At 38.5% G+C, this 26,158-nt stretch overlaps 2 protein-coding genes across 6 annotated transcripts; one reads left to right on the top strand and one right to left on the bottom strand.

The window, feature by feature from the left end:
* On the bottom strand, positions 1–11,699 carry LOC121944683 (serine/threonine-protein phosphatase with EF-hands 2). Its single transcript, XM_042488564.1, is given in 18 exon segments — positions 1–254; positions 2,288–2,375; positions 2,922–2,933; positions 2,935–3,089; positions 4,133–4,239; positions 5,232–5,374; positions 5,455–5,640; positions 7,122–7,463; positions 7,554–7,703; positions 8,058–8,094; positions 8,182–8,348; positions 9,035–9,081; positions 9,367–9,481; positions 9,602–9,777; positions 9,860–9,914; positions 10,009–10,136; positions 10,990–10,998; positions 11,648–11,699. Coding segments are annotated over 18 exon segments (2,223 nt in total).
* On the top strand, positions 10,109–23,821 carry LOC121944684 (flavin reductase (NADPH)-like). Of its 5 annotated transcripts, none has more exons than XM_042488566.1 (7): positions 10,109–10,178; positions 10,859–10,969; positions 11,229–11,305; positions 18,287–18,430; positions 19,675–19,876; positions 20,519–20,683; positions 21,866–23,821. In XM_042488566.1, the coding sequence occupies exons 4-7, from the start codon at positions 18,296–18,298 to the stop codon at positions 22,021–22,023; spliced, it is 660 nt and encodes a 219-aa protein (XP_042344500.1). In that variant the 5' UTR covers positions 10,109–10,178; positions 10,859–10,969; positions 11,229–11,305; positions 18,287–18,295; the 3' UTR covers positions 22,024–23,821. The 5 variants fall into 5 exon arrangements, with proteins under 5 accessions (XP_042344500.1, XP_042344501.1, XP_042344499.1 ...); XM_042488567.1 differs by having other exon boundaries at positions 11,226–11,305; XM_042488565.1 differs by lacking the exons at positions 10,109–10,178; positions 10,859–10,969; positions 11,229–11,305 and adding an exon at positions 14,132–14,140.
* The last annotated feature ends 2,337 nt before the right edge of the window (positions 23,822–26,158 follow it).

Raw genomic sequence — 26,158 nt, 5'->3', positions numbered from 1 at the left:
TCAAATGTTGGGGTCTCCCTCCAGCTTGGTGAGGTCGGTGGCCGTCCCCATGAACATGCTGCGCCCTCGCTCCAGCCGGCTCTTCTTGTCCGTGAGGCGAAAGGCCTCCATGAACTCGTCGATGTCGATGCTGCCGTCCTGGTTTTGGTCAATAGTGACGGCCAGGTCGGAGATGGCGTCATCGGTGATCTCCATCTTTAGGTAGACGCTCAGCAGCTTCCAGGTCTGCCGGAAGTCCTCGATGGTGATGAAGCCTGAGAGGAGGAGGAGGAGGAGGTCGAAGGTTAAATATTCAGTGTGGAAAAGAGGAGATTAGAGATGAAGTGTCAGAGGCAAATGCTGATAAAGTAAAAAGTGCGCCGTGTGGTCATAGAAGGGGGGAGGGAGAGGCCAGTAGATCAGTGGGTTAATCTTCGTCTTAACTGGGGGGATTCAGGAGGCTCTAACCTCATGTGGCCTCTTTTGCACGATACAGGTGGATTAACGGAGGCTGAACTCAGTAAACGTCTCTATCTGGACACCAGCGAGCCTTGACACACTTAACACCTCCGCTGAAGCAGACTGTCTCTCATTGGACTGTCTCTGGGAGACAGTACGGTCATTTTGTCACTGTGTTCACCAAAACATCTTTTCAAGAGCATAACTAAATTGTGGAAACACAAAGTAGAGCGACATTTTAGGGTGGATTTTTACTCTAAGAGGCAAGTGAATAACAAAAAAGATACAGCATCCCATTAAAAACAGAGAGAAACCAGCAGTGTCTGTACGTTAACATTATATATATGTAACTTTGCCTCTCACAGTTATTACATAATTGCCTGATTGCAACTACTTGAACTGACCCCAATAATTTTATGTTACTGTTGGTTTCCAAAATTAAGAAAATTCACAGCCGATGTTACAAAGATGGCAACAAATAGGAAATTAATTTAGGTGTGTTTCCATCCAACAGGTCCAGATTTCTCCATTGTCATCATTTCACATATTTATTTCCCAAATACAGACACTTTGGCTCAGAACACAAAGAAATTAAATATATTGCAAGAATAAACAGAAATGATACTTCAAAATAAAAGTCATGTTCTGAAAAATTCTCAGTATTTCAAAATATATATAACATATATATAGGAGTCTTTTGTGATCCATTCAGAATGGATCTGCGACCCACTTTTGGACTGCAACCCACCAGTTGGGAACCACTGATTTTGACCTTACTGCTGTCATACAGGCCCCTCAGCTTTCAGCTCATATGAGACCATATTTGTTGCTCTCTGAAAAAAAAGATTACAACAGAGAGGTGCTCATAACAGCTCTTTGATTTATAGTGTGAAGTCTCCACTACGGGTGCAGCCATGTGTTTCCACAGTTTTGGGGAGAGTTATACTGGAGTTATCGCTTTCATTCAGCTTTTCTGTTGAGGTAATTTCCATGAAAATGTGTAGATGGGTCATATGAGAAATAGCTGAGTGCGTAGTGAGAGTGTAGTGAAGCGAGTAAGAGATATGGTGGCTGAGACCAGAGCAGACAGGTGCTGGCTATCAGAGCAGAGAAATTAGCAAAACAAGTTGTCGAGTAAGCGCACAGTGGCGGTTTAGTTTGTCTCAGGATAAATGCTGCAGCTCATCAAGACCAAGTTGAGTTTCTGTGTCTTGCATCCCAATCGCTGGGTAAAGTGAGGCAAAGTTAACCCCAAAGTGAGCATCAACTTCAGCCCTGGAGGCTAAACAAAGTCTGTCCTATGACTGTCACTCACGGTCTGGAAGTTGAAACAGGATTGGACTACACCGACTTTGTTTTTCCATGTTACATATTAAAAAATATAAAACCTCACACAATAATAACCAAGATTCAAAAAACTTTCTCATATAGTGACAGAAAATTACCTTTTGTTAGAGGCTCAAACACGAAAAAAAACAGCATTTACACCCATGAGACACATAAAATTGCACAACAGATCCGCAGATCAATGAATACCTGCTTGTAACCACCTTGAACCACCTTGAACCACCTTAAACCACCTTGCACTTACATCAGGTCGGCCCACACAGTTTTAGAACAAGCTATTTAACATAGAAATGTGCAGCAGGGTGAGAGAAGACTGATCCCGCAAAATACGTGCGGATTAATTGATACTCCTTTTCCAGCCATTGCATCATTTTAGCGAGCAGCCATTGACATGAACATTGATTTAGGTGTTGTTGCAGAACCAACATCATCAACTAAAATTTCACGATCATGACGGACCAATATATGCAAATTGTTTCTGTGGTGAAATCATTGTTTTTACCTGAGTTGTCAGTGTCTACGATCCTGAAGATGGTCTCCAAGGTGGAGCGGTGGCGATACAAAGTCTCCAGTAGACTCTGATCAATGTGCTGCAAGAAAAAGCAAGATTCTTTCATTTTTATGTAAACAGTATTTACCATAAAACTTCAGTTAACAGCCCAGGCTATTATTTGCTTAGATCGTTGAACTTAACAGGCTTATATATGGGACAGGTTTCTAATTCCTTTCACACAATACTTGCTCAGCAAAAATGGAAACGCGATCAATTTTTTATTTAACCTTTTGAGAATGCGGCAATTGGGCTTTATTCTATACAAAAACATGGGAAGAAGGTAATGAGCAACAAAAGAAATGACCCCCCTCTGTGAAAAGTACAAAAAAATTACCTGAAAACTTGCCAAAAAAAAACAAACAAAAAAGAACAAAGCACGAAATCACCTAAAAAAAAGCTTAAAAATATAATAATTCTAAATATATAATTATGATAATCATGAATGTAGTGCACTGGACATTTTTCCTTAGCTTTTTTAAAAAAATAGTCCTTCACAGTCAGCAAAAGATATCAATTTATAACATCATTTAATCAGACACCAGTAATTCTGTGGTGACCATCAATCTCCCGTTCGATAACTCACATCGGTGTTTGGGTCCTTTGATGGCGAGCTCATTGAACCACTCGTGGTAGTCTATCATGCCGTCACTGGTCTTACTGGTGATCAGCTGATGGCGCAGCATCCTCCAGGGCAGACTGAGGTGCATCACACTCTCCACGGCAGACGCCCAGTCGTTCAGACTCACATGACCTGATGGAGGTGGGAAATGTTACACGTTAACGAGGAAGTCAAGTTTAGCCAAGGTCATTTTTCAACTGTAAGCAAATTTAAGGGGAGCTTATCAAAATGTTTAAGAAAAGCTCTATATTGTCCAATATAGCGTTTCAATTTTAAAAATCTTAAATGATGAGTATTAACCTTACAAAACACCAAAATCACCCCCCGTCTGATCCAAAGCATCCCATTTTTCTGTAACATTTATCATTTATTTATCCTTTTTCTTTCTTTTTCAATGAATTAATCTTCACTCTAAAACACAGCAGACACGTTTATTTTGAATCTTCCTGTGGCTAAAAAAATACAGAACATTTTTAATTTTTTTTTTATTATATACACATATATATATATATATATATATTATATATATATATATATACATACACACACACACATATATATATATATATATATACACATACATACATACATATATATATATAAATATATAATATATATATATATATATATATATATATATATATATATATATATATGATTTTAACTACTATTTCTAAACTACATATTAAAGCGTGAATATATAGGCAAATGTGAAAAGTAAACAAGAAAAACATTTTGATTTGAATCTTTTGACCAACATCTCTCAGTTTCTTCAAGACTGCTTTCTTTCTCTTGATAAAACAACCTTGAGTCCTCTTATAAGATTTTAACTACTATTTCTAAACTACATATTAAAGCACATCAGAAACGTGTTTTTGAGATGATTTGTAGAGCGACCCTTCAGTTTTCCTGCAAGCAAACGGGAGTAAATCTAAACATCAACAACAGTTTCTGTGAAACTGTCAACTGTTCCTGGATAGATGTTTGGTCGGCCCGCAAGTTTTGTGTTTTTTTTTCTGAATGGGGATTATAAAAGGAATGAGCTCACATTTCTCTTTAGCCTGACATTGTACTCTGAGGACTAAAAGGGGAAGTACACAGGAGACCTGTGATATAATTAAGTAACACCTGATCCTGTGCGGACAGAAGTGGCTCATGAAAGTCACACTACACACCTGTGTTCTTGCTGTCGAACCTTTTGAAGGCACAGATGAGGTCAGATTTGTGCGAAAACAGCTGCTCCCGCAGGACTTTGAGGGCTGAGCGCTCGGTTCGCCCGACACTGCAGACAAGAAAACAAATTTAATAGACTAATAAACTTTCAATTTGAGAATTATATTGTAGGAATTTCTTAATTCTAGTCTACATTTCTAAAGCAGAAAAATAATTCTTTGTTCTTTAAAACAAATTTTTAATATTATTCGAATTCAGTGTACAGAGAACTAAACTGAAACCAACTATTTTTGTTTCAGTAAATGACAACTGTTTTATTTTAATCATCAGATTATCTTAAACATTTCAGTCAATCTAGTTAAGCAAAATAAGCTCTGAATATTGTATCAAGCTTCTTTAACAACATCATTTCATCTTTTCTTGTCCCAGCCATAAAAAAAGGTTTTGGATGAACATAGTTTTTAATTAAATTAACACTGGCTGAATCAGCCAACTGGCAGGAAGCTAATGTGACAACAGTTTTGAAAACTTGTTTATCTTTTTAAAAAATTGACATTTTATGGAAATTATCGCTGTCTTGTCAAGAGTTACTCAAGAAGATCAACACCTCTTTCACGTCTGTACGTCAAACAAGACAGTAAAGCCAGCAGAAAGTTAGCTTAGCTTTGCACAAAGACTGGTTTTGTCCCAAGATAAAAAAAAACAGGTAAACAAACAGAACATAAAGTGTTAATTGATTATATTAAAAGCTGTGTGAGGATGGATATTGTTACCTTTTGACAAAGCCAGGCTTGCTGTTTACCCCTGTTTTCAGTCTTTGTGCTAAGATAAGATAAACTGGCTGCAGCAGCATGCTTAACAAATATTAGATATTCATTTTATCATCAAACTCTATGTCAAAAAAGAGTAGGAGTTTGTTTTGGTTCCAGTTTCTCAAGTACAAATATTTGCTAACTTTCTGTTTCCACTGTTTTTTGTTTACATTTTATGGACAATCAACTGATAAATCAGAAAAAATAATCAACAGCTGAAATATTTTGCAGCCCTCATATGAGAATTCGCTTTGTTGAGATGAATATTTTCAGGTAGTTTTGTTTGCACCTTTGTCTCACGGTGAGCTCTCTGATCATGCTGCTGGCCTGGTACTGAATTAAATAAGGCACAAGGTCTGGACCCAACTTCACGTAGGCCCCCCTGTTGCTTCCCACATCGTAGTAATTGGAGGCGGAGAACAAAGTAAGGACCTGAGTGAAATTACAGAAAAAGTTATAGTGAAGTCAGGAAAACTGTAGAGCATGTGTGGCCCCTCGGTGTCGGAGCTCACCTTGCGGTTGTGGCAGAACTCGTAACCATCCTGTTTACACTCGTGGGAGCGGATGATGAGCTGCAGGTTGTGTCTGTTCAGGAAGTCCTCAGTGACGTCGGGGCCCCAGTAGCAGCCTCCGCCCCGCACCTCATTTGGTATGCAGCCGTCCTGGTTCATCGGGTCGCTCCACAGCAGGTCCAGGATCTGTGGACACAAAGTAGGGATGGGAGGGAGATATTTAACTTTTAACCTGAGATTTTTGCAGTGCACAAAATAAATCTGAGATTGAAAAACAATTTAACATAAAACAAAACTTTAAAAAAAAGATTGGGCACAAAAAACTTCTTGGAAATAGCAGTTAGCAAAACAATCCCATCTCAAGGTCCATTAGTAGCTGTTCTGAAGATTTTACTCAATGGCGTAACCTTTTTGATGAGGAAAAAAGCTTCTTTCCAAGCCAAGAATCAATTTATAATCTCAACCTGTAAACAATATGGAGAGGAAGTCCTTAAAAGTACTCAGAAAAATCGAAATATGAACATCTGGATTAGCAAACTAAATCTGCTGAGGAAGTGATCGAAAGCTCCAGAACACCTACTAATGGACCCTGTGGTTATATGATTGAATTTTTCCTGGAGGCAGCCTGCCACAATCAAAACATCTGCGCCATTTTTGGAGCTGGACCGTTCATTATGAGTGCTACTGGGATGTATATATAATGTTCAGTTATTTATAACACCACACTGTCAGAGCGCAGAGCGTACTCGGGGAAAAGAGGGTGCAGCAGAACGTCAGGCACAGTGAAAGTGAAACTTAACAGTTCATTCTGTTGGATCTAAAACTTTGTATTCACTCTGAGCTGCTCCTCTCATCCATAGATCTGATCTGATCAGTTATGAGGTGATTGACAGATGGATGTCCATCTCAGAAGTTGTCATGTCCTGCTAAGGAAGAATAAAATAACTCATGGAGAGCTCTGCCTGCACTGCGTTCACGGACCTGCAAAAACCTCCGAATTGAGAGAGGGGACACAGAACGATACAAAGGAACACACAGGTATTGAAAGAAGAAAGAAAATGGAAACACACACTAATTCTTCTGGAAACAACGACAGATTTCTGTAATCTCCGATTCTGAATGTCAATCTTAAAGTGCTTCCACTACAGGCTTTTGAATTTAAAAACATCATGTATTGTTGAAATATAAATTTGTAAGTTTAGATGTTTTTTCAGGATTTGCTATTATTTATGTTTACAGTGGTATACGAACGCTTGAAAGCATCACTTCACCCTGAATGGATAGTAATGATTCAGTATGTTTGGACCTGAACCAGCACCAACAAACAACGACCATTGACTCTGCAGCCCGCTCTTAAGGTGGTGACCATGGTGAACTCAGGGCAGAGGGATTAATGACGCGGTGGATTACAGCATGTTAAAGCTCTGCACAGCCAACAGCCAACAGCAGGTGAGTGTTGATCACTGATGGAGAGTTTATCAGACTGTGACTCAGGACTGATTTAGTCCACTGGAACAGAGCCGAGGCACAAACGCCACGACTTCTGAATCAAATTAACCTTGTTTTTCTGCTTGACAAAGTCACCAAGTAAATAGCCCACGTGGGGCACTTTAAGATCAACGAACTCACTCACAGAGTAAAAACTTTTCGACTTTCCCCTTCATCACCTGTTTCCACTCGTCCTTGGAGCTCTCACTGTTGATAGACTCAGTGGACGCAGATGGAGTCGTCTCGTTTTCTTGTTTGTTGATTGTGGTGTTGAAAATGGACTGTCTCCTCCTGTGGATCTCCACCTCGTCCACCGTGTTCACTTTGATCCGGTCGGAGAAGTCCTGTAGCGAGCGGTTTTGGAAGCTTTCGCGGGTTCCGAGGGGTTTGGGAAACGTGAGGGAGATCCGACGCTGGAAGGGCCGGTGGGGGCCCCAAACATCCTCGTCCATATCGGAGTCGATGCTCAGCCCTGCTGAGCTATGGTATCTCTTCTTCGGAGGCCTCAGGGCTGAGACGTACTGTGAAAAACAGACGAGGTCAGGGATGTCAGCGACTGTCCGAATAAAAAGTCTGATCCTGTAACAATGACACAATTGATCAAAGCTCACATTGTGTCTGTCCACTCTGGTGAGGACCCCGAGGTCTGTGGTGTCGGAGATCCCTCCGTGGAGTACCAACACCTTCTGATCGATCACTGTCGCTAACGGCAACCAGCTAAAAATCTTCTGCAGCAGCTTCAGGATCCGTTTGCCGTGCATCTGAGAGCAAACAGGAAGTGAGATTCTTCATCCTCCACGTCTTTTTTCTCATTCATGGAAGTTTGTTGTCAACATTTAAGTGAGACGTAAGTTAAATTTAAAGGTATATTTAGGTTTGTACTCTTTTCTTTCCTTTTTTTGAGGTATGTATTTATCCCTCTTAGTTTCAAGGAGGAGTGACCAGTGTTGTATTGGGATGCAAGTTTTCCTATATCAAGCTTTACTGGAAATATGTAGGCAAAGTGACTGAAACCAGTTTAAATTTGCTGCTCCAAAGACAGAAGAGATAAAGACACAAGTTGGCTGCGCTGACTAAACAAAATGGCAAAGGATTGTTTAGTGGTATAAGCCTACCTTGTATTTTGTCAGCACCTCCTTTGTGAAGCCATACCTACATCAGTCACAGAAACACAAGATAACAGTTAGAGCCTGAGGGTTTTATTTAGCTTCACTGTCCTCCTGTTAGATCTAGTGTTACCTCAGGTTAACTATGTGGTCCTCGTGGTTTCCTCTGTTGAGGTAGACGTCACTCGGATAAACGAGCAGGAATGCAAACAGGATGATGAGGATCTCGATGGAGTCTTTTCCCCGGTCTACATAGTCTCCGTTAAACACATAAGGCGTCTCTAAGGACGGCATCCCATTCTGTAATGTCAACAATGAAAGCCGTGTTAAGGGGTCATTCAGTAATCTGAATGTAAACAGCTGAGAGGACACAGCACAGACGGTGTGAAAGACAAATCCTGTCTCACTCGCAAATTGATTTACAAAGTAAAAAAAAGTTACGCATGTTGCAGCTAATGATCTTTGTTTTAAAACCTAAAAAAATCCAATTAGCTGATTTATCGATTAGGTTATCATTATGTAATTAATCAGCAACAATTTTGATAATCGATTAATCATTCAAGTTGTTTTAGCAAGAGAAAAATAAACTGATTTTAGCAACTCAAATATAAAAATTTGCTGCTTTTCTGTATTTCAAGTTATTTAAAATGTAATATTTTTGTCTTGTTTCATCCAAGTTTTGGTTGGATGAAACAAGACATCTGAAGACGTCATTATAGTGTTTTTGACCATTTTTTGACATTTCACTGACTAAACAATCAAAGTTTTTAAAAAATCGACAGATGAATTACTTGAATTTTAGCTCTACAGATTGATTTTAGGGCCCCAAAGTGCAGGAAGAGATTAGTTTTGTTAAAATAAAGTTACAATTTAAGTGTCTCTATGTAAATGACTTTTTGAAGTCAATAATTGTTGTTTGAAAAAAAGAGCATCTTCATTTTCAGCATTTGTGAGATTTTAAGATTTTAGAAGATTAAAGACTCGACCTTGTAGAAAATCAGCAACAGGTCTTCTAGTTGTCCGTGCAAATCACCTGTAATGAACAAGACACGTCATTGAAAATAACAAATAGAAGTGCTTGAAGTTTTACAGCAGAGAGAGTTGTGTTTCTAAAATGTTTTCTTAAGTTTGAATAATAAAATATTGGATATTTTATGTTTTCAAAAAATGTTGGTTTATTATTAATCAACCACAATTTGATGTATAAACCACCAAACCAGCAGATATTCAGTCTGGAAGCTGGAAACATGCTATTTTAGGAATTTAACCAGAAAAAGTTATGATGAATTGATCAAATCAAGGATTTCTTTTCACTCACCACAAATAGTGATTTCTCTGCTTTGGCAGGTGGAGACACGGTTGATATTTGGAAACATCCGGAGCTGTTTCCACGTTTCAAGCAGCAGCTGGAGGACGTAACGTGAGTGCAGCTGCTACTGGGAGAGAGACTCATCAGCAAGGTTTCAGACACATGAACAGGGATTTATGTTTTAGTGATTTAGGGTCTGAACATAAGCTGGGACGGAGGGTGAAAGTTTGTAGTGTGCACCTACTTTCTTGTTCCTGAAGGCCTCGACCAGTCCGACCGCCTGCTCCACCGTCAGAGGGAAGGTGAGGTGAGGTCCTGAGTAAATCTCTGGCACTTCGATGTTCTTGTAGCAGAAATACCTCTCCCACTCTGCGTCCCGACAGACCTCGTTCTCTCTGAAGATGTGTGAGATCAAATTCCCTAAAAGGAAGACCAGGACGACAGTTCAGAGATCACAGAAGGAAAATACTGAGCAGTATAGTTTGTCAGGGAAAAGTCTTACGCTCATTGCTCGCAGGTGTGAAATTGTCCATGAGGTAGCCGAGAAAGTTGTAAAGCTGCGCGGGGGGAGACGTGAAAGTTGAGCTGTTATTTTTCTTATTACAGCAGATATACAGAACATGTACTGAATTTCTCCTGGTGGTTTCTCACTTTTATCTGAGCCTGTTCTCCAGAGTACTCGATGGACTGGAAAATGTGCCAGGTGTATCGCCGTCTCATCTCTGTGCGGGCTACATATTGACGGTACCATCGCTGAATCAGGATGGCAGATTTTATAGCTGTAACACAAACAGAAAATATCAAACACTGCAGAGACGCAGGTGAATCAGAGCATCTAATTCTTCATATTTTCTCTGCAGCTTTACAGGATTCTTCCTCAGTGGAAATATAAACATTCAGCTCAATCATACAACAATGACATGTAACGCCATCGTTTTTCAAAAACTAATCATTGAAAGAAAAATGTGAATAAAAATAGCAAAATCAATTGTTTTGACAAAAGAGAACTGTGATATTTTTTTATCTTATTACATGTTATCACCAGAGCAATATCACTAACAGTATTGTAATATTTGCAGGGTCCTCTGCAATATTCAGATTAGAAACTGTCTCAACAGACAAAATAAGTAAGGAAGGACATCATATTTCCATCTTTGTGACTGTGAGCTTTTTACTGTAGTTTTTGAATATTGGTTTATCTGTTTAAATCAGTTATTGTTCATATGAGTATTATTTCAAATTTGAAATTTCCTCCATCACAGAAAGTTCATATCTTGTGAAGAATCATAAATTGACCAATTTTGGAAACATTAATTTTGTTTGCAAACTTTGTTCTCATCGTTTTCAAACTTTTTCAAGCAAATGAACGTAGTTTGTATTCAGTTTCATTCAGAAGTTGCATGAGAGAGATGTTCTGTTTACTGTATTTGGCAGTACCTTTTAGTAAATATTGTGTTTATTTCACTTCTACCTGAGTAAAATATAACCTTTTCTGCTTAAGGTGGACAGTCGACTTCTCCTCTATCTGCCCTAACCGACCGAGATATGTGTGGTTTGAGCTCACATCCAACACCTGGCAAAGATCAACAACAAGAACAACACAAACAGCAAGGTAAGACAGGTGTAGCTTACTTGTGACAGCTGCATGCAGCAAAACAGAAAATCAAAAAGAAATACAGGCACATTAATACAACAAATATAACAGGAAGGTTGCATCTATACTGCAAAAGTGCACAAAAACATCCCAGGCTCCAGAATAAAATGTTGGTATTATACATTAATGCAAAACATGGACACTTTACACTTGTATGTTTCATACGTATGACATGGTTGAGATTTTATTGTTGATGAGCTGTGTTTCTCATCAGGAGGAGGAGGCCATGGTGGATGGCGTAACACCTGGGCGGGATGACTGCCAAGACATCAAGTTCAAGACCAACAATAGCAGGTATTCTTAACGCCAGGCTGTGATATTTCCAGCCGTGTTTGTAGCGACTAAGCTGGATATTTTCGACCAAAACATGTTTTCTAACCATAACCAAGTGGCCTAAATGTAACCGCTCATTAACCACAGCGTTGTCCCGACATGAAATTCAAAAATAAAGAAATCTTAAGTTGTTGCACATGAAATGTGGTTTGCAGAAATCTTCCAACAGTTTTTTTCTGGCAACTTTGTTGCAAAAACAAGGTAGACAACAAGAGGGACGTTGTGGTGACGATTTATGTAAATCTGAGAGGGTTAAAAGTGCTAAACAAGTGTATCAGTCTGCATCTGAAGGATCACGGTTACCTTTTCCAGAGGTTTTGTGGAAATGGTCGGACTTTGTAACGCCACATCCCATGACTGTTCCTGCACAGAGCACCAAACAATCATCACATCAGCAACCAGCACAGGAATCCAAAACTGCTCTCTAAAAGAGATACATGACTTTTTTGATGTCAAAAAGCTGACTTTATGAACATTTTTAGACTCAGCACAGATTTTAAAAATAGCTGTTCTCTCTAGGAAACAGGTTCATTCACAGAACGGAAAGTTGAGCGTGTCCCGTCAGCAGCGGGGGAGCTGCAGCAGGAGGACGTTTAACCTTTTAATCTTATTACCTGCTGGTTCACCCCTGACCCCTGTGATTAGCCTCAATCCTGAAACACAGGACTGTTTTATCTGAATTCTACGAAGGCTTAAAATTAAGGAATCTAACAAACTGAGGAGGCAGAAATAAAAATTTTAACAGCCTTAAGTTATTTTAATGTAACAGCCAAATTAAATTATTATTAAATGTCCATCTGTTGTTTTAAGTTAAGCAAATCGTGCCAAAATGACTGTTTAAAATTTTAAAAAAAATGTAATGAAGGATTTTTGAGCTTTTATATCTGAACATATTGAAAATAAGGTTTTGCTTTGCAGAGCTGGTTTTGGTCATTTTAAAGGCACAGATGGGTGACTTTCATCACATGTAAAGATATGTAGACGTAAGTCAACCCAATCTGGTTAAATTTAAATCCTGGCTTTTAAAGTGGACTAAAATATACGATAAGAAGAACACGCAGCACTTCTAGAGCATGATGATATTTCAGACCAAAACTGAGATTTATGACATTAAATTTCTTTTTCTGCTCCGTTTAGGTTTTACTCCATTCATCAACAGCTGTAAAAATCTAAAAACTCTCCCCTGTTTACTTACGTGGTCCCCTCCTCTGTACAGTCACCAGCTCCCAAGTTGCTTGGCTTTCGGCTTCAATAAGTATTTAAGCAGCCATTTACTGTGTTTCATCCTCCACCAGTCCACCAGGATCAGGTCAAGTGCTTCAGGATGTCGATCAAACTGGTCATCATACTGTAGGTGGGTGAATGACAGCAGCACGTCCAGCAGTAACTCACCACACAGGCCTCATGTGTGTCGCTGTCTCGGTCTGTGCTGAAGCTGGTTTAGTCTTTAGTCCCTCGGTGTGATCGCATAATCAAGGCACCAAGCCAAAAGTGGATTACTTGAGCTAACGACTTGATGCGACTAGACTGGTCTTTATATAGGGAGATGGCGAAGAGCAAAGGGAAGCATGGGTGACAAGAGGGAGCCCTGCACCTGTTTTTGGTTGTGTTTTTGATTACAGGTGCTTTTTTTGGAGCCCAGGATTGTGTTTGCGTGTCTGGTCAGGTGTGTTTATGTTGGACCGATACTGAAGCACATTTGCCAACAGGATTTTGTGATTGTGTTGTTTTTTTGGGTTTTTTTTTTTACTAATTCTCACCTAATGATGAGCGCGAAAGTGCAATTTGAAAGTTGAAATGGTCTGATGTTACAGGTCTGCATATGGCAGGCTAAAAGAAAAGCAGCTATATAGGTCGATATCATTCATGTAATTCATGTTCATTTATTTAACTCCGGGTTCCTGAACAGTTTCATGGACAAAAAATGTAAAAACTTTTCCACGGCTTTTGAAGGACACATAATAAAACTGGATGATCATTCACAGCATGTAACATAAACAGAAGTGTTTACTTAACTCCAAATGTTAATTATTGTTGGCTGTAGTAATTAAACAGCAAACTTTTCCAATCTCTTACAGTTGGTTGTGTTTGTTAAACTTTGTGGTAGGTTATCCACAGAAGAGTAATGTAATAATTAATTTCATTACAAAACTTTTAATACTTTTTTACAAGTTTTATGAATTTTTGAAGCCTGGAATATGAGACTGGGAATTTCCATGACCATTCCAGGTTTTCCATGCCCGTGAGAACCTGTTAACTTTAATTTTTCTATTTGTCATTTCTTGTTACCCCTCAAATGTTTTCCTCAATGTATGTTACTTGATCACTACTAACATTAGTCATTTAATCAATATCAATAGATAAATATAAAAGTCATCAAAAAGTAAAAAAAAAAAAAAAAAAGTAAATTAAAATTATATTACATTTGTGATGCAGTAACCGATAAAATTGGGGAATTTTTTTTAAAATTTTTTTATCAATGAGCAAATCAATTATCACTGATTTGCAGTTGATATTTTGACCAAAAGCTAATCAGTTAACAGCTACATTAATGTTCGCTAAGCTAACGCATTAGCCTGGTGCTAATTTAATCTTAAATATACATTTTTGAATGATATTTTCAGTCGCTACGACATAAAACACCATATCATGTCACCCCGTATAGTATTAAAACATTAACTCCGTATCTAACCCAATTTTTTAAAAACTCATAACCGTTGAAAAAAGCTGCTTTACAAACACACCTGAACGTTACCGCTCTTGAACGCCTCCCTCAGTGGACAACGTATGGCAGAGGTGAGTTAGCTAATGTTTGTTTGTTTGTTTGTTAGCTGTCAACTTCAACGACTGAAACGTGTTGTCCTCGCTTTTATTTCGATAATAATTAACGCCGAACTGTCAAACTTTGGAGAAATGTTGGATAGATGTATGTTTCACCACTTGTCGGATCACATAAACATTTTTACGGAAGGTGTGTGTTTGAGCAGTGCGAAAACACAAGTTAACCCTGGTTAGACGGGGGCGTGTAAGGTTGGGTGTGGTAGTTAAAACTCTCGGTTGCAAATTTATTGGACACTTAATATGAATGCTGTTTAGTGCTGCAGCCCATTTATAAATCCCAGTTTTATGGATGTTGCAGTGAATCTTCAGTTTTTGTCGAAACAGTTAAAGAGAGATGTTGATACAACTCGGGCCATTAACATGTTTCCAGGGTGCCCATGTCTCTTGATATAAAATGATATTTTAAGAAATTGATAAGTGCTGACATCACTGTTCAAAGTGTAAAAGAGTAAAGAGGCGTGAATGTTTCAAATACAGTTGAATGGTAAAAATCCGTTCAGCTACTGTGGAGAAATCAATGTCTAAAATCAATAAATTTCCCCAAAAATAAGAGGGTGTAGGTTTCAAAGACATATAGACCCAGAGAAACATACAGAACAGCTGACCAAGGGGAAATCATTACTGGGAACATAAAGCCCTTGGAAAAGTCTCTAATGAGTCAAATTGAGCTGGGGAACATAGGATCCCCGGGAACATAAACTTCACAATATAAAACTGGGCATAACCACAGATTTATAGGACAAATGTGAATTTTTGTAATTATAAAGTTTATATAGTTGAGTTTCTCAACTGATCATGACACAAATTGTGGGCCAGCATCCACACGCATTTAAACAAGTAGGCTAAACAAAAAATTTCCGTCATGTCAAAACATTCAACTTTGATTCAGTGCTTGTTTTTAAAGACATAAAAATGTTCTAACAGTAGGGTTAGTTTTGTTAGTGCAGGACCAAACTGAAATCAACCTTATCATCAAAGAAAGTTTTTCAGTACTTAGCCTATTAATTAATTTTCCATGCTGGTTGCTTATTATTTTTCAAAATGTCAAGAGGTTTTGTGGACCGATATTGAATTACGTATGTAAGCTTTCATAATGTACAGCGAAACTGAGATGTGATGTAATAGGGGTGGCACCTTTTTTAATTAAATTTGCCTCAGACTGTTCAGCTTTTATAACAGTGTCACGGCTTTTCTTTGTGTTCTATGTTGCTAATTTCACGTTGGCGTCACTGTCAGCCTTATGTCATCATTCAAGCAAACCACTTCTAAATTAATTTGAAGAATTTTACAGCTTAGGAAGTGCCTCAGGGACATTATAACAGGAATCAAACATAAAATGGGAATAATTCTCGACCATATGGAATTGTGTGGGTTTTTTTCTCAGTTTTCGTTGGATCTGTTGTGTTTTAAGTGCCAGCAAAAGCATTAGATTATTAGTATAAAGTGACCTTTGACACTTTGCTAGATTGAAGGTTGCGAAAGGTTTAGCCTACAGTTTTGTTATACAGCAACATGGGACCAGAACCCCGGACACCTATAAATCGAAGATAAAGATATGCTAAAAAATATATATATATAAATTTAAAAAAAAAGTGAAATCCTGCACGTGTTTTCACAGCTGCTGTTACAGTGCAGCACGTGGCTTCATATTAACCTTAATTAGCTTAAAAAGCAGCTTCCTTACCGAGAAATACATTCTGAGAAAGATTTGCTCACCAGCATCACTTGCAATTAATTCAACATTATCTGATTATTATCTTCAGACAGCATCTGACCAACGAGTCATTCTCCATTTCTGTGGAAATAATCAATTTAGCCCACTTTTGATTCAACAAAGACACACAGTGTTTGTTCCTCTTACCTCATCAAATGGAGGTTTTCATCTCCCTGTTACTGAACTTGGACAGTTTCTGATATAATATTTCTTCTGTAATCTGTGCACACATCTTGAAAGACTCGTCATTCATTTTTAGATGGACATCAGGTCTGAATCCCGCACCTCTAGTTAAGTGACAAAAAAATTGCTACAAATTTGGAAATCTAATAATTGCCTAAGTGATTTTATTAAGCAAAATGATGAAACATTTTGTGGTTCTAACTCTCCAGTGTGGGGTTTTGCTGTTTTAAAAGGTACACATTTATATGTGTAAGTGACTAATGGAAACAAATATTTAAAACTGGTCCAGTATTGAACTATAGAGAGCTGCAGCTGCAAAACAGGTGCAATATAACGCTGAAATTTACACCACGCAGAGGTGCAGTACCATGCAGTGTCAATGGAAAGCTGACTCAGAGCTCAGCAAGCAGTTGTTGTTGGTTTCTGCGTCCAGGTGTGGCCAAAATTAAGTGAGAGATAGTTTAACTTTGGGTGGCAAATTGTGGTCAGAGAAAACCTGCAGATAATCAACAGTCTTGTGACTCCTATGACATGATGAGCTATGTTACAAAGAACTTCTTCCTGCCTGAAACACATGACCATGCCCCCAGGCTGCAGAAAAATGTAATTATTCCAGCAAGCCACACTACACTGCTGCTTGGTGTTTTTTTCGGCTCTGGTCTTTAGTGTTAACACTTGGTGCATGATCGCACTGTCAGTTAGCACCACTAAAAGTGCTTGTTTTTCCCACCGATAGGCTCGGATTATCAAATCAGATCCCTACAGAGAGAAACCTTTTTGTAAAAGGTCCCTTTTTCCCCTCATAATTGCAATGACCAAACTCACTAGACTCCATTTAAGTAAACTCATTTTTAGTTTGTACAGAACAAGCATATTTTCACATCTACGAGGTACAACGTAGATTTAATTGTCAAACGTAGTTTAAGAAAAAATGAGTCCCTAAATCCTGCTACATCTTTTGGCATCAAAGGAGGAGCCTCACAGCCTGGGTGGTTCTGCAGAGGATACTTCTGTATTCTGTATGTTTGTGATTGTTGTAACTCTGGAAAGACAAACCAAGACAGGTTTTGTGAGTTTTAGCGTGTCTTATGATGATGAAATTCCTGTTTATTGTATGTAGTCTGGTGGTTTTGACTGTTTCTGGTTAAACAAAAAAGAGATCTTACTCTTTAACAAAAATGTGTATTTCTGCAGGGATCATTTCCATAATGTTGTCAGAAACTTGAAATAATAATATTAGCCTGTCAGTGGCAATAACAAGCACTTAAAGTGGACAGTTCAACAGTGCAAATATGACCCAAGTGGTTACATTGCAGCCTGTTTGAAAGCTTCTGGCTGCAGCGCTCTCGCTCAGTACTGGACCAGTTTCAAAAACTGTTGTTCCCATTAGTCATGTAGGCACTTTTCATTATTTTCTGGCATTGTATGGACTAAGCAACTTAAACAATGTGATTGATGGATTGATTGAAATCTTAATTTTGAACATGTACATTTTTTAAGAGCATAAACAAAAATCAACAAAACAACAGTGCTTAAGAAAACAGTCAATTCTTATTACATGTTTGAAGAAGAGAGGGTAGAAGTGTGAACTTTTCTAATCGTGCCCCCTCTCCATCAATCATTAGCTAATCATTCTGCATATGCTTCCTTATTTAAGTGCAACTTATGAATACATTAATAGATAGATATGAAATAGATATATACATATATACATGCATAACATTCAAATATATATAATTTGTAGCCAAAATGTCCTGCAAAACATAATTTAATATATACACCTTTTAGCTTTAACTTACATGTTAATTTCTTTTATCTTTTATAAACATGTACTACTCCCATAATTGATTGTATGTGCTTTAATAATTTAAGTATGTATTCCCCAGCACCCTCTAAATTTTACTTTAAAGAGTACAATAACTGATAATGATAACAATTATTAGTTGCTGCTTAAACCCAAACTTGTTACAAAACCTCCACAGATTGTCTTCTTCACAAACACAAACTCCATCATATGACAAACCTCAATTCTTTAGAGCCAGCTTCTTAATTGCACCATAATCTTTTTTTTCACACTTGGAGTTGCAAAACAGGGAGGGAGCTCCCTGCAGTTAGTTTGAGAGGTCAGAGCATTCAACACGTTGTCCATTGATAAGCTGCAGTCCCGACTGAGCTCTCTCTCTATATGTGTGTGTGTGTTTCAGAGTCTGAGGATGAAGATCGCCGTACTGGGAGCCACTGGGCAGACTGGACAGTATCTGGTCAGCCAGGCGCTGCAGCAGGGTCACATGGTCACCGCCATCGTCAGGAACCCGGGAAAACTCACCGTGCATCATGATAATCTAAAGGTAATGTGACATTGAGTTAGTGTTAGTCGTGTTGTGTCGCTGCTCTCTGCATGGTGGGTTCAAAGTTCAGTCATATGATAAAGGTTTTATTATGTCCAAATGGAGGTTAAATGAGGTAAAAGAGAGCAGAAGCCTCAGAGGTTTAACATCTGGGTGTGATGTTGTGCACACAGCAGTGCAGATAACAATGTGGACTTAAATACAACAAAGAGAAGCCTGGTGTTATTTAATATATTGCATGTTATCAATTAATATATATCCTTAATTTAACCAGGTAAAAGACTCATTGAGATTCAAAATCTCTTTTCCAAGAGTGACCTGGTCAAGAGGGCAGCTTAAAACACGGTTACAACAATAAATACAGACAAACAAATACAACTATCACACAATACAAAGAGCGAGCACAGTTAAAATGCAAAACAAAACAATCAGATACATAAAAAATGTGCAATTGTCTATTTCAGTTAACATTAGAGTAGCAGTCACATTGACCAGTCGTGCTATTTTCTTGATCTCTTAAAAGTGACTTAAAATCCCCTAAAGTGATCAGCTCAGACAGCTTTAGGTCCTTCTGTAAGTAGAAGCGGCGGCAAATTTAAAAGCTTTTTTGCCAAGTTCTGTGTGAACCTTGAGGATATAAAGAAAATACTGTGAGAGCACAGGACATATTGAAATCCCATGAAAAGACCGAAAACAACATGTAATTTACTATATTAACAAGTATCAGCTGATATGTCTTATTCCTGTGTTCCATAAAGCTCTGCTGTATATCAAAACTATTAAAAACTTTTAAATGAGACACACTGTTTCACTGGCTGAAACTGTCCTTCGGTACAATGAACAGACACTGTACTGTTTGAGTCAACCCCACACACGCCGTCCTGCTGCTGTGCAAAATCTCCAGACCACAAAATATGTATTAATCACCAGCTTAAAACAGTACCCAACAAATGCACTATTTCCTTCTGTTTGAGTAAAGTTTGCTAAAAACTTCAGTGCCAACAGCCAAAGTGAAAAGCAGTCACGTATACACATAAATCCATTATCCATTATCCATTTTAAAGATTTTTTTTTTATTAAGTCTTCAGTAGAAACCAATGAGCACTAAGCTTAATGCCATAGATGGGTAGGGAAGTCAGAAAATATTGGAAAACAGACCATTTATTCTTCATATTATAAATCCTGCTATATATATATATAAAAATAAATTGATTTCATTTATTGGTATTTCCCTCATCTTTCAGGTGGTGGAAGCTGATATTTTCTCTGCAAATAGTCTGAAGCCGCACTTAAAAGGACAGGATGTGATCATGTCCTGCCTCGGCTTCCCGGTCTCCTTCTTTTCGGCGGTGACAGGCTACACTCAGTCCATGAACGCTGTGATCAGCGCCATGCGAGAGGCTCGGGTCAACAGAATCATCACCATGACCTCCTGGTACACTGAGCGTGAGTGCAGCACACATGATGATGCTTTCTGTGATTTAATCATGGAGAAAGTCTTTGTTCATATACTCTTACATTTTAATTTGCGGTGTCCTAGGAGTCGTTCTGTTTTTTTATAATTTACTCTCTGTGAGCCATCTGCTGCCGATGTCAAGTGTGAGTATGTGACTTTGAATCAAACATTTACAGCTACTTATCCAACAAATTTCATTTACTAATTTGTATTTTTTCCAGGAATTTTAACTGTTTTTACTGGAGTTTATCAGAAGACCAATTTTGTGCACACTTTGTCTCATTTAATGGCACAAATGGAACTCTGTACAATAGGAAATCTGTTTAATGGGTCGTATGATTTTTAATAAATTTTTATATTATGTATTTACTTTAAACTGTTGTCATTATTGTTAGTAATATTATATCTCTGCATTATTATTTATTTCATTATTTGCTGGACGTTATGATAGGATGAGGTGTATGTGCTTGATTTTTTTAGCACATTTACTGAAAATCATATAAATAAAGAAAAAAAACACTATTAAAGGATGCTTATTGTAATGAATAGTTTTGTGCATGCACATTCGTGGTGAAATGTGAGTGATTACAGAGAATAATTTCTTTTTTCTTTTTTTTCTCTTATGTTGTTAGCTAACTCTGGAACGCAGTCATCGTATCTCATCCGGTTCCTCCTGCTGCCGATGATCCGAAGCATCCTCACCAACATGAACGAGATGGAGCAGTTTCTGCAGAAAACCGACGACGTTAACTGGACTGTAGTTCGTCCACCTGGTTTGAAGAACCTGCCAGCCTCAGGTAAACGCAGACAAGCAGTGGGCAAAAGGGGCAGAAACAAATGAATGACCAGAGTGAAGAATTGAGTTTTTTTTAACAAACATAGGACGCTGTGTGTGTGAGTGTGATGCTGCCAAGATCAGCTGGGCTTCAATCAGTGAAGTGTTGAATAAGCCTTTCTGCCTCATGATCCATTTCAACACTGTTCAAGCTTTTAAGCATGTGCTCTCACTACCTAATGCATTTATGTGAATGAATGGACCTCATTTTTTGTTAATGTCATTCCTTCCCTTAAGGTTTCAGCGTGTATCCATGAAGGGTACACTGTGCCTTTCACCAGTGCATCAATATACTGTAACTAAGTACATTTGCTGTACAAGTATATTCAATGGAATTACCCCCAAAGTAACCATTTATAAACTCTCACACAACTTGTGCAGTAAAATCCAAGCCTCATTTATCCAGTCATATGCTCAGTACTTCCCCAACAGCCGTCTCAGACAGGGAACTGCACAGAGAGTAAAACTTAATTTATGCTCTCTCCAAAGCCAGACTGCGTTGACATAAACAGTAATTTTACCTCGCTGAACATGGGAGCTTCTGCTGCTCTACCACTGCCTCCGTCAGTTAGTATGTTTTGTCTGTAGTAACGGATGTAATATATGAAACTACCCAACAGTGCATAAAATAGTTCAAATCAGCTCCACCTTGACCAACTACAGTATAAAAGTACAATGCTCAACACAGGACTTTTACGGGTAAAGGAGTATTTTTTTTTACAACTTTGTATTATATTTTTCTTGGAATACTTCTTCCAACGCTGCCTTTCGTTATTTTTTTTTACGTGGGGTTGGCCTAGGCCCATTGCTGCATGTCTTCCTCTCTCTCTCCCCTTTTAATACCATAGCTGTTCTATCACCAAAAAAGGCAAAAAAAGCCCCCGTAAAAATCTTAAAAATAGATTTTGCTGCTGGCTCCATCCACAACAGCACATTGATTAGCTTCAGTGGCGGTGCGCCTGCCTGCTTCTCCAAACTGGGGGTGGGCCAACCGCATTTACTGCCTGTAATACACTGACTATTGATAAGTACCTCATACAACCCAACTTAAAAAGATCTAATCTATCCCTTTAAAGAACACATTAAAATGCTGTTGTTGTAATGACCTCTGACCCCCAGTTTTATTTCTTTGCGTCCTCTACAGCTCAGGAGTTTCTGACTCATGAAGGATACTTTGTGCCCGATAGCAACGGTCAACCTGCAGGCAGCACAGTGGGAAGAGGAGATGTGGCTCGCTTCATGCTCTCTCTGCTCAACAGCAACGCCTGGGTCAAGAAGGGAGTCGCCATCACGACCAAATAAGAGAGGAAAAGCCAAAGTTGGTATTAATGAAGGGTTAGTTCATCCACAAAACACCAGACTTCATTGATATCTAGCCATATTTTTTTTTGTTTTTGAGGATTTGAGATGTTTGCCTCCACTCACAATACAACATAGATATAGTTTTTCTCTGTTTTTAATTAACAGTCAACAACTTTACTGTTTTTATGCACTCTTATTGCAATTGAATATTAGACTCACATTCATATTTTTTCCAAAAACAAAAAAAAAACTCCAAATAAATGTTAATGTTTATTTTTATCTACTTAATGTGTAAATAAGCAACTCTTTGTATGATAATATGTAAATGTTGCATTTACAGCTTAATTGACTAAACATAATCAGTTATGTGTTCCTGGGAAATTAGTGCCAAAACTATCTTCATGTTAAGATACCGACAGCGCTTTGGAAGAATATGTGCTCTTTTTTAATTTGGGTGAACTGGTCCTTTAACAAACAAGCTTTGGTAAAAACCTTGTAAATGGCTGCAATAATTAATGAAATGCTGAGATAGGCCTGTTGTTCATTTTGTTTGATTTTATGTTTTTCAAAACTCTTAAAATCTACAAGGCCTTACAACCCCCTGGGAAGCTTTGCTGACCCACAGTGGGGTCGGGACCCCTAGATTGGTAACCGGTAGTGTATGAAACACGTTGGTGCGGTCCAGCCCAAAATTCTGGTCGCCTTATGTCAAAATGGAGAACAGTACACTTAATGTTGGACACACAGCAGAGGGGAGCTGCTACATCCTCCCTCTTCAGCTCCGGTTGGACCCAAGGACGAATGTCGCAGTGTGACCGGCGGAGCCTCCGCTAATAACGGTATTTTGTAAATCGTGCTATGGCTGCTGATTACCAAACAGAGAGTTCTGTCATTGTGGCAGCACCCGGTCTGACACCAACTCGTAATATTCACTTCAGTTTCAATCAGTGTGCAATTTAATTTTTCTCTTTATAACGGCAGGGCCATCCGTTCTGACACCGTGACACGTATCAGTTAATAACGTTTAAATAAATGTAAGCTCGTGTCTTACAGACACAGCTGCTCCTCAAACAAACTGATGAGGTGATGCTGTCTCTCCTCCGTCCAAAACTGACACAACGACCCCAGATGGCTAGTGAGCTGTCTAGTTTACCATTTCCACCATGCTGCCGTGTTACACTGATTACAGAGAATGAGGAATAACTTTACAGTAAAGCAGGACTGTCAGTGTCTGTCAGCGTGTCCACCGTGTCTGCGCCCATTTACTTTGAAAAAGCAATGGCCATTGGAGAAACAGCAACGTCACACCATCAGTCACGCTGGCCAATGATGCAACTTCATTACTTAGTTGCTCATTAACTCACTCACATGTTTCACGTTTGTAGGGCTGGTCTCACATACTGCGGTCCAGCCAAAAAGTCTACTCACTACCCGTACTTTCTATATGTGACTGCCTTATGTAGCCTTATCTGTCTAATGAATGTCCTTTATTTACTCTTGTTTGACAATTTCTTGTTTTTATATGTCTGAAAACCTTCATTAATAAGTTTTACCATTTAATCATGTGGGTGTTTTGACCATCAGAGGGAACCACTTAATATTTATCCACGAGGGTTCAGTGCACTCACATGTGATTGAAATACATGATTTCAGTCACATGAGGGCAGCGTTGCATTAACAACACATCCATGTCGCTTTTTACTTACAGCTACTGTTGAACCATGTGTTCACAGGAGTACTAAAATGCAAAGAAGTACTGTATCATTTCTGTAAAATAAACATGCGATGATGAAAATGATGAAGGATAATTTGTGCTTTAAATGAAGAATGAGGACTTTTATGCATTGACTGATGCATTATTAAATCCTCATGTGAGATAATTTGGTTTTGAAAGTTCGACTCCTGATTTATGCTCACAAGAAGATCGGTAAATACCAAATAGTCCTTGTCAGCTTGTACGCCTGTTGTGTTTCTTTGTTTTTATTTAATTCCAGGTCTAAACATGTAGAGATACATTTATAAGTCTCTGCGCTGGCGACTGCCTTAGCTTTATGTTTTTAAGTTGTTCATCCGTCTTGTCTGTCCGTCCATATAGCTGTACATCTGTCTGTCCCAGTATCGTGGTGGCAATACTTCAGGAACACGTTGGGGAATTTCCTTAAATATGGCACAAACGTCCACCTGGACTCAAGAATGAACTGAATAGATTTTGTTGGTCAAAGGTCATTATCTCTTCACAAAACATGCTTTGTGGCATTTATTGTGACACACTTTGACACAAATGTCTAGGAATGAGCCCTGAAACCTGGAAATAAGTGAACATTTTTGCACTCCTGCTTTCCTCGTCTTGACGTGAATTGTTTTTTTTCCAGTACGTTTTTGGTTAGAAGCCTAAAATGAGGTCTTTAGTTATCACAGGCCGAGGAGACTGAAATCCAAATGGAAAATCCCAGTAGCCTTTGTCGAGGGAACCAGGGCAATATTTACCTTCGTGTTGACCTACAGATATATGTCATCCGTGTAACCCTCTGTTGGATTTTACATCCAAAAGGTCGAAAGCTGAACTATGCTGTGACATCGTAATGTTCTGCAAAAACACTTTTCTGGCCATTAGTCCACATCATAATTCAGAAACAAAAGGGGAGACATTTGATCAGATTCTGAATTTGTGCCACTAGTCTTCGGTGTCCACCTTGAGACTGGGCTGATTGCAGGAGCGCTTCTAGGATTTGAGGACATTGGAGGCAAAGCTTGGACCTCGGTAGGGCGGTCCTTGGGGATCCTCCCCTGTGATCATTTATTTTTTTGTTAAACAAGCTAATGGTCAAAATGCCAAATAATGGCCCCAATAATCAGCTAGGCTGATAATCTGTTGACCCCTAGTCGTAGGTATTGGTAGTAGTATTCAGTAGAAACAGAATACTTTACAACTGCTGTCATTAAAAATGTATTGATTGAGTTGAAAAATAGGTTAATGTATGTGTTTATGTTGGTAGAAAGTAACTAAGTACATTTGCTCAAGTACAAGTGTTAGCAGCATTACAGATTATTACATCCAAGGCTTTGATTTTTAGGCTTATTCTCATTTTAGGACCATATATATGGCCTGTAAATTTAGATATTTAATTTATTGTTTGCAGTAACATTGATATTTGACACATTGTCAGCTGTCATGTATACATGAGTCTGGACAGACATGCATGTAAACTTTAACTTGACTGGTTGGTGGAGGCATACAACAGTGAGGCAGTAATTCTAGGTCAAGTACACAGCACTTAAGGCCACACCCGACATGCTTATGTTAAAGTAGATGCTTGTATCATCTGTCAAATGTAAATAAAGTGCTGGCTTTGAATCAGGTGACCAGGGTGTGATCAGCAGTGACACATGCTTAGAAGTATGTAAAGAGTTCAGAGAAAGTCCTGATGTATTGTTGCTTTATTGGTCCTACATGCTTTAAACCGTAGCTGCTGCATTAAAGTTAGAGTCTTAAGTCATTCAAAGATTCATGTGTTTTTACCTTGATTATTTCTGCTTGCAGAGGAAATTATGATTCATACTTGCACTTCCAGTATGCATGATTGAATTTGTGAAACATCTACTGTAAAAAGTTGGTTGGTTATAGGTCAAGAAAAGTCTAATGTCCTTTCATTATTTTAAGGTAGTGTGACAGGTAGAAAATGATGAAATAATAAAAAGTGTGTCAGAGGTCATGTCAAACAAGGACAGTTATGCTCCTGTCTTCCTGTGATCAGAGACATAGTTATGAGTGATAACGTGTTGATGTACTTGATGTGTTAGACCTGATATTTTCATCACTAGAACACTTTGTCAAATGTCAACGAGCCTGAAATGAATGCATAGCCATTAGCCCAACCCTGCACATACAGTGAAAACATTCAAACAACGCTGAGGGATAGTAGGTTCAGATATAATCTCATTACCTCTGGCTGAACTTGAGACAGTTTTCCGTAAAATGCCATCTTAACTTTATCTCAAACATTGCTGGAACAAAACAACCAGAAGTCCAAGACAGTAATCAGACAGGAAACTTTCTGGATGTTTCTCATGTGATTTGACGAGAGTCTCATTTTTTAGGTCACAGTGTGTTCACAAAATGTCCTTGGAAAAAACT

This window comes from Plectropomus leopardus, chromosome 6, assembly GCF_008729295.1.
Source record: "Plectropomus leopardus isolate mb chromosome 6, YSFRI_Pleo_2.0, whole genome shotgun sequence".
NCBI classification, from domain to species: domain Eukaryota; kingdom Metazoa; phylum Chordata; class Actinopteri; order Perciformes; family Serranidae; genus Plectropomus; species Plectropomus leopardus.
The sequence above is the reverse complement of the archived record's forward strand: the minus strand, read 5'-3'. Positions and strand labels throughout refer to the sequence as shown.

Coding starts and splice junctions, on each gene's coding strand:
- LOC121944684 (XM_042488565.1), top strand. Junction 18,431..19,674: donor TGCATCATGATAATCTAAAG/GTAATGTGACAT, acceptor CTCATCTTTCAG/GTGGTGGAAGCTGATATTTT. Junction 20,684..21,865: donor GAAGAACCTGCCAGCCTCAG/GTAAACGCAGAC, acceptor CGTCCTCTACAG/CTCAGGAGTTTCTGACTCAT.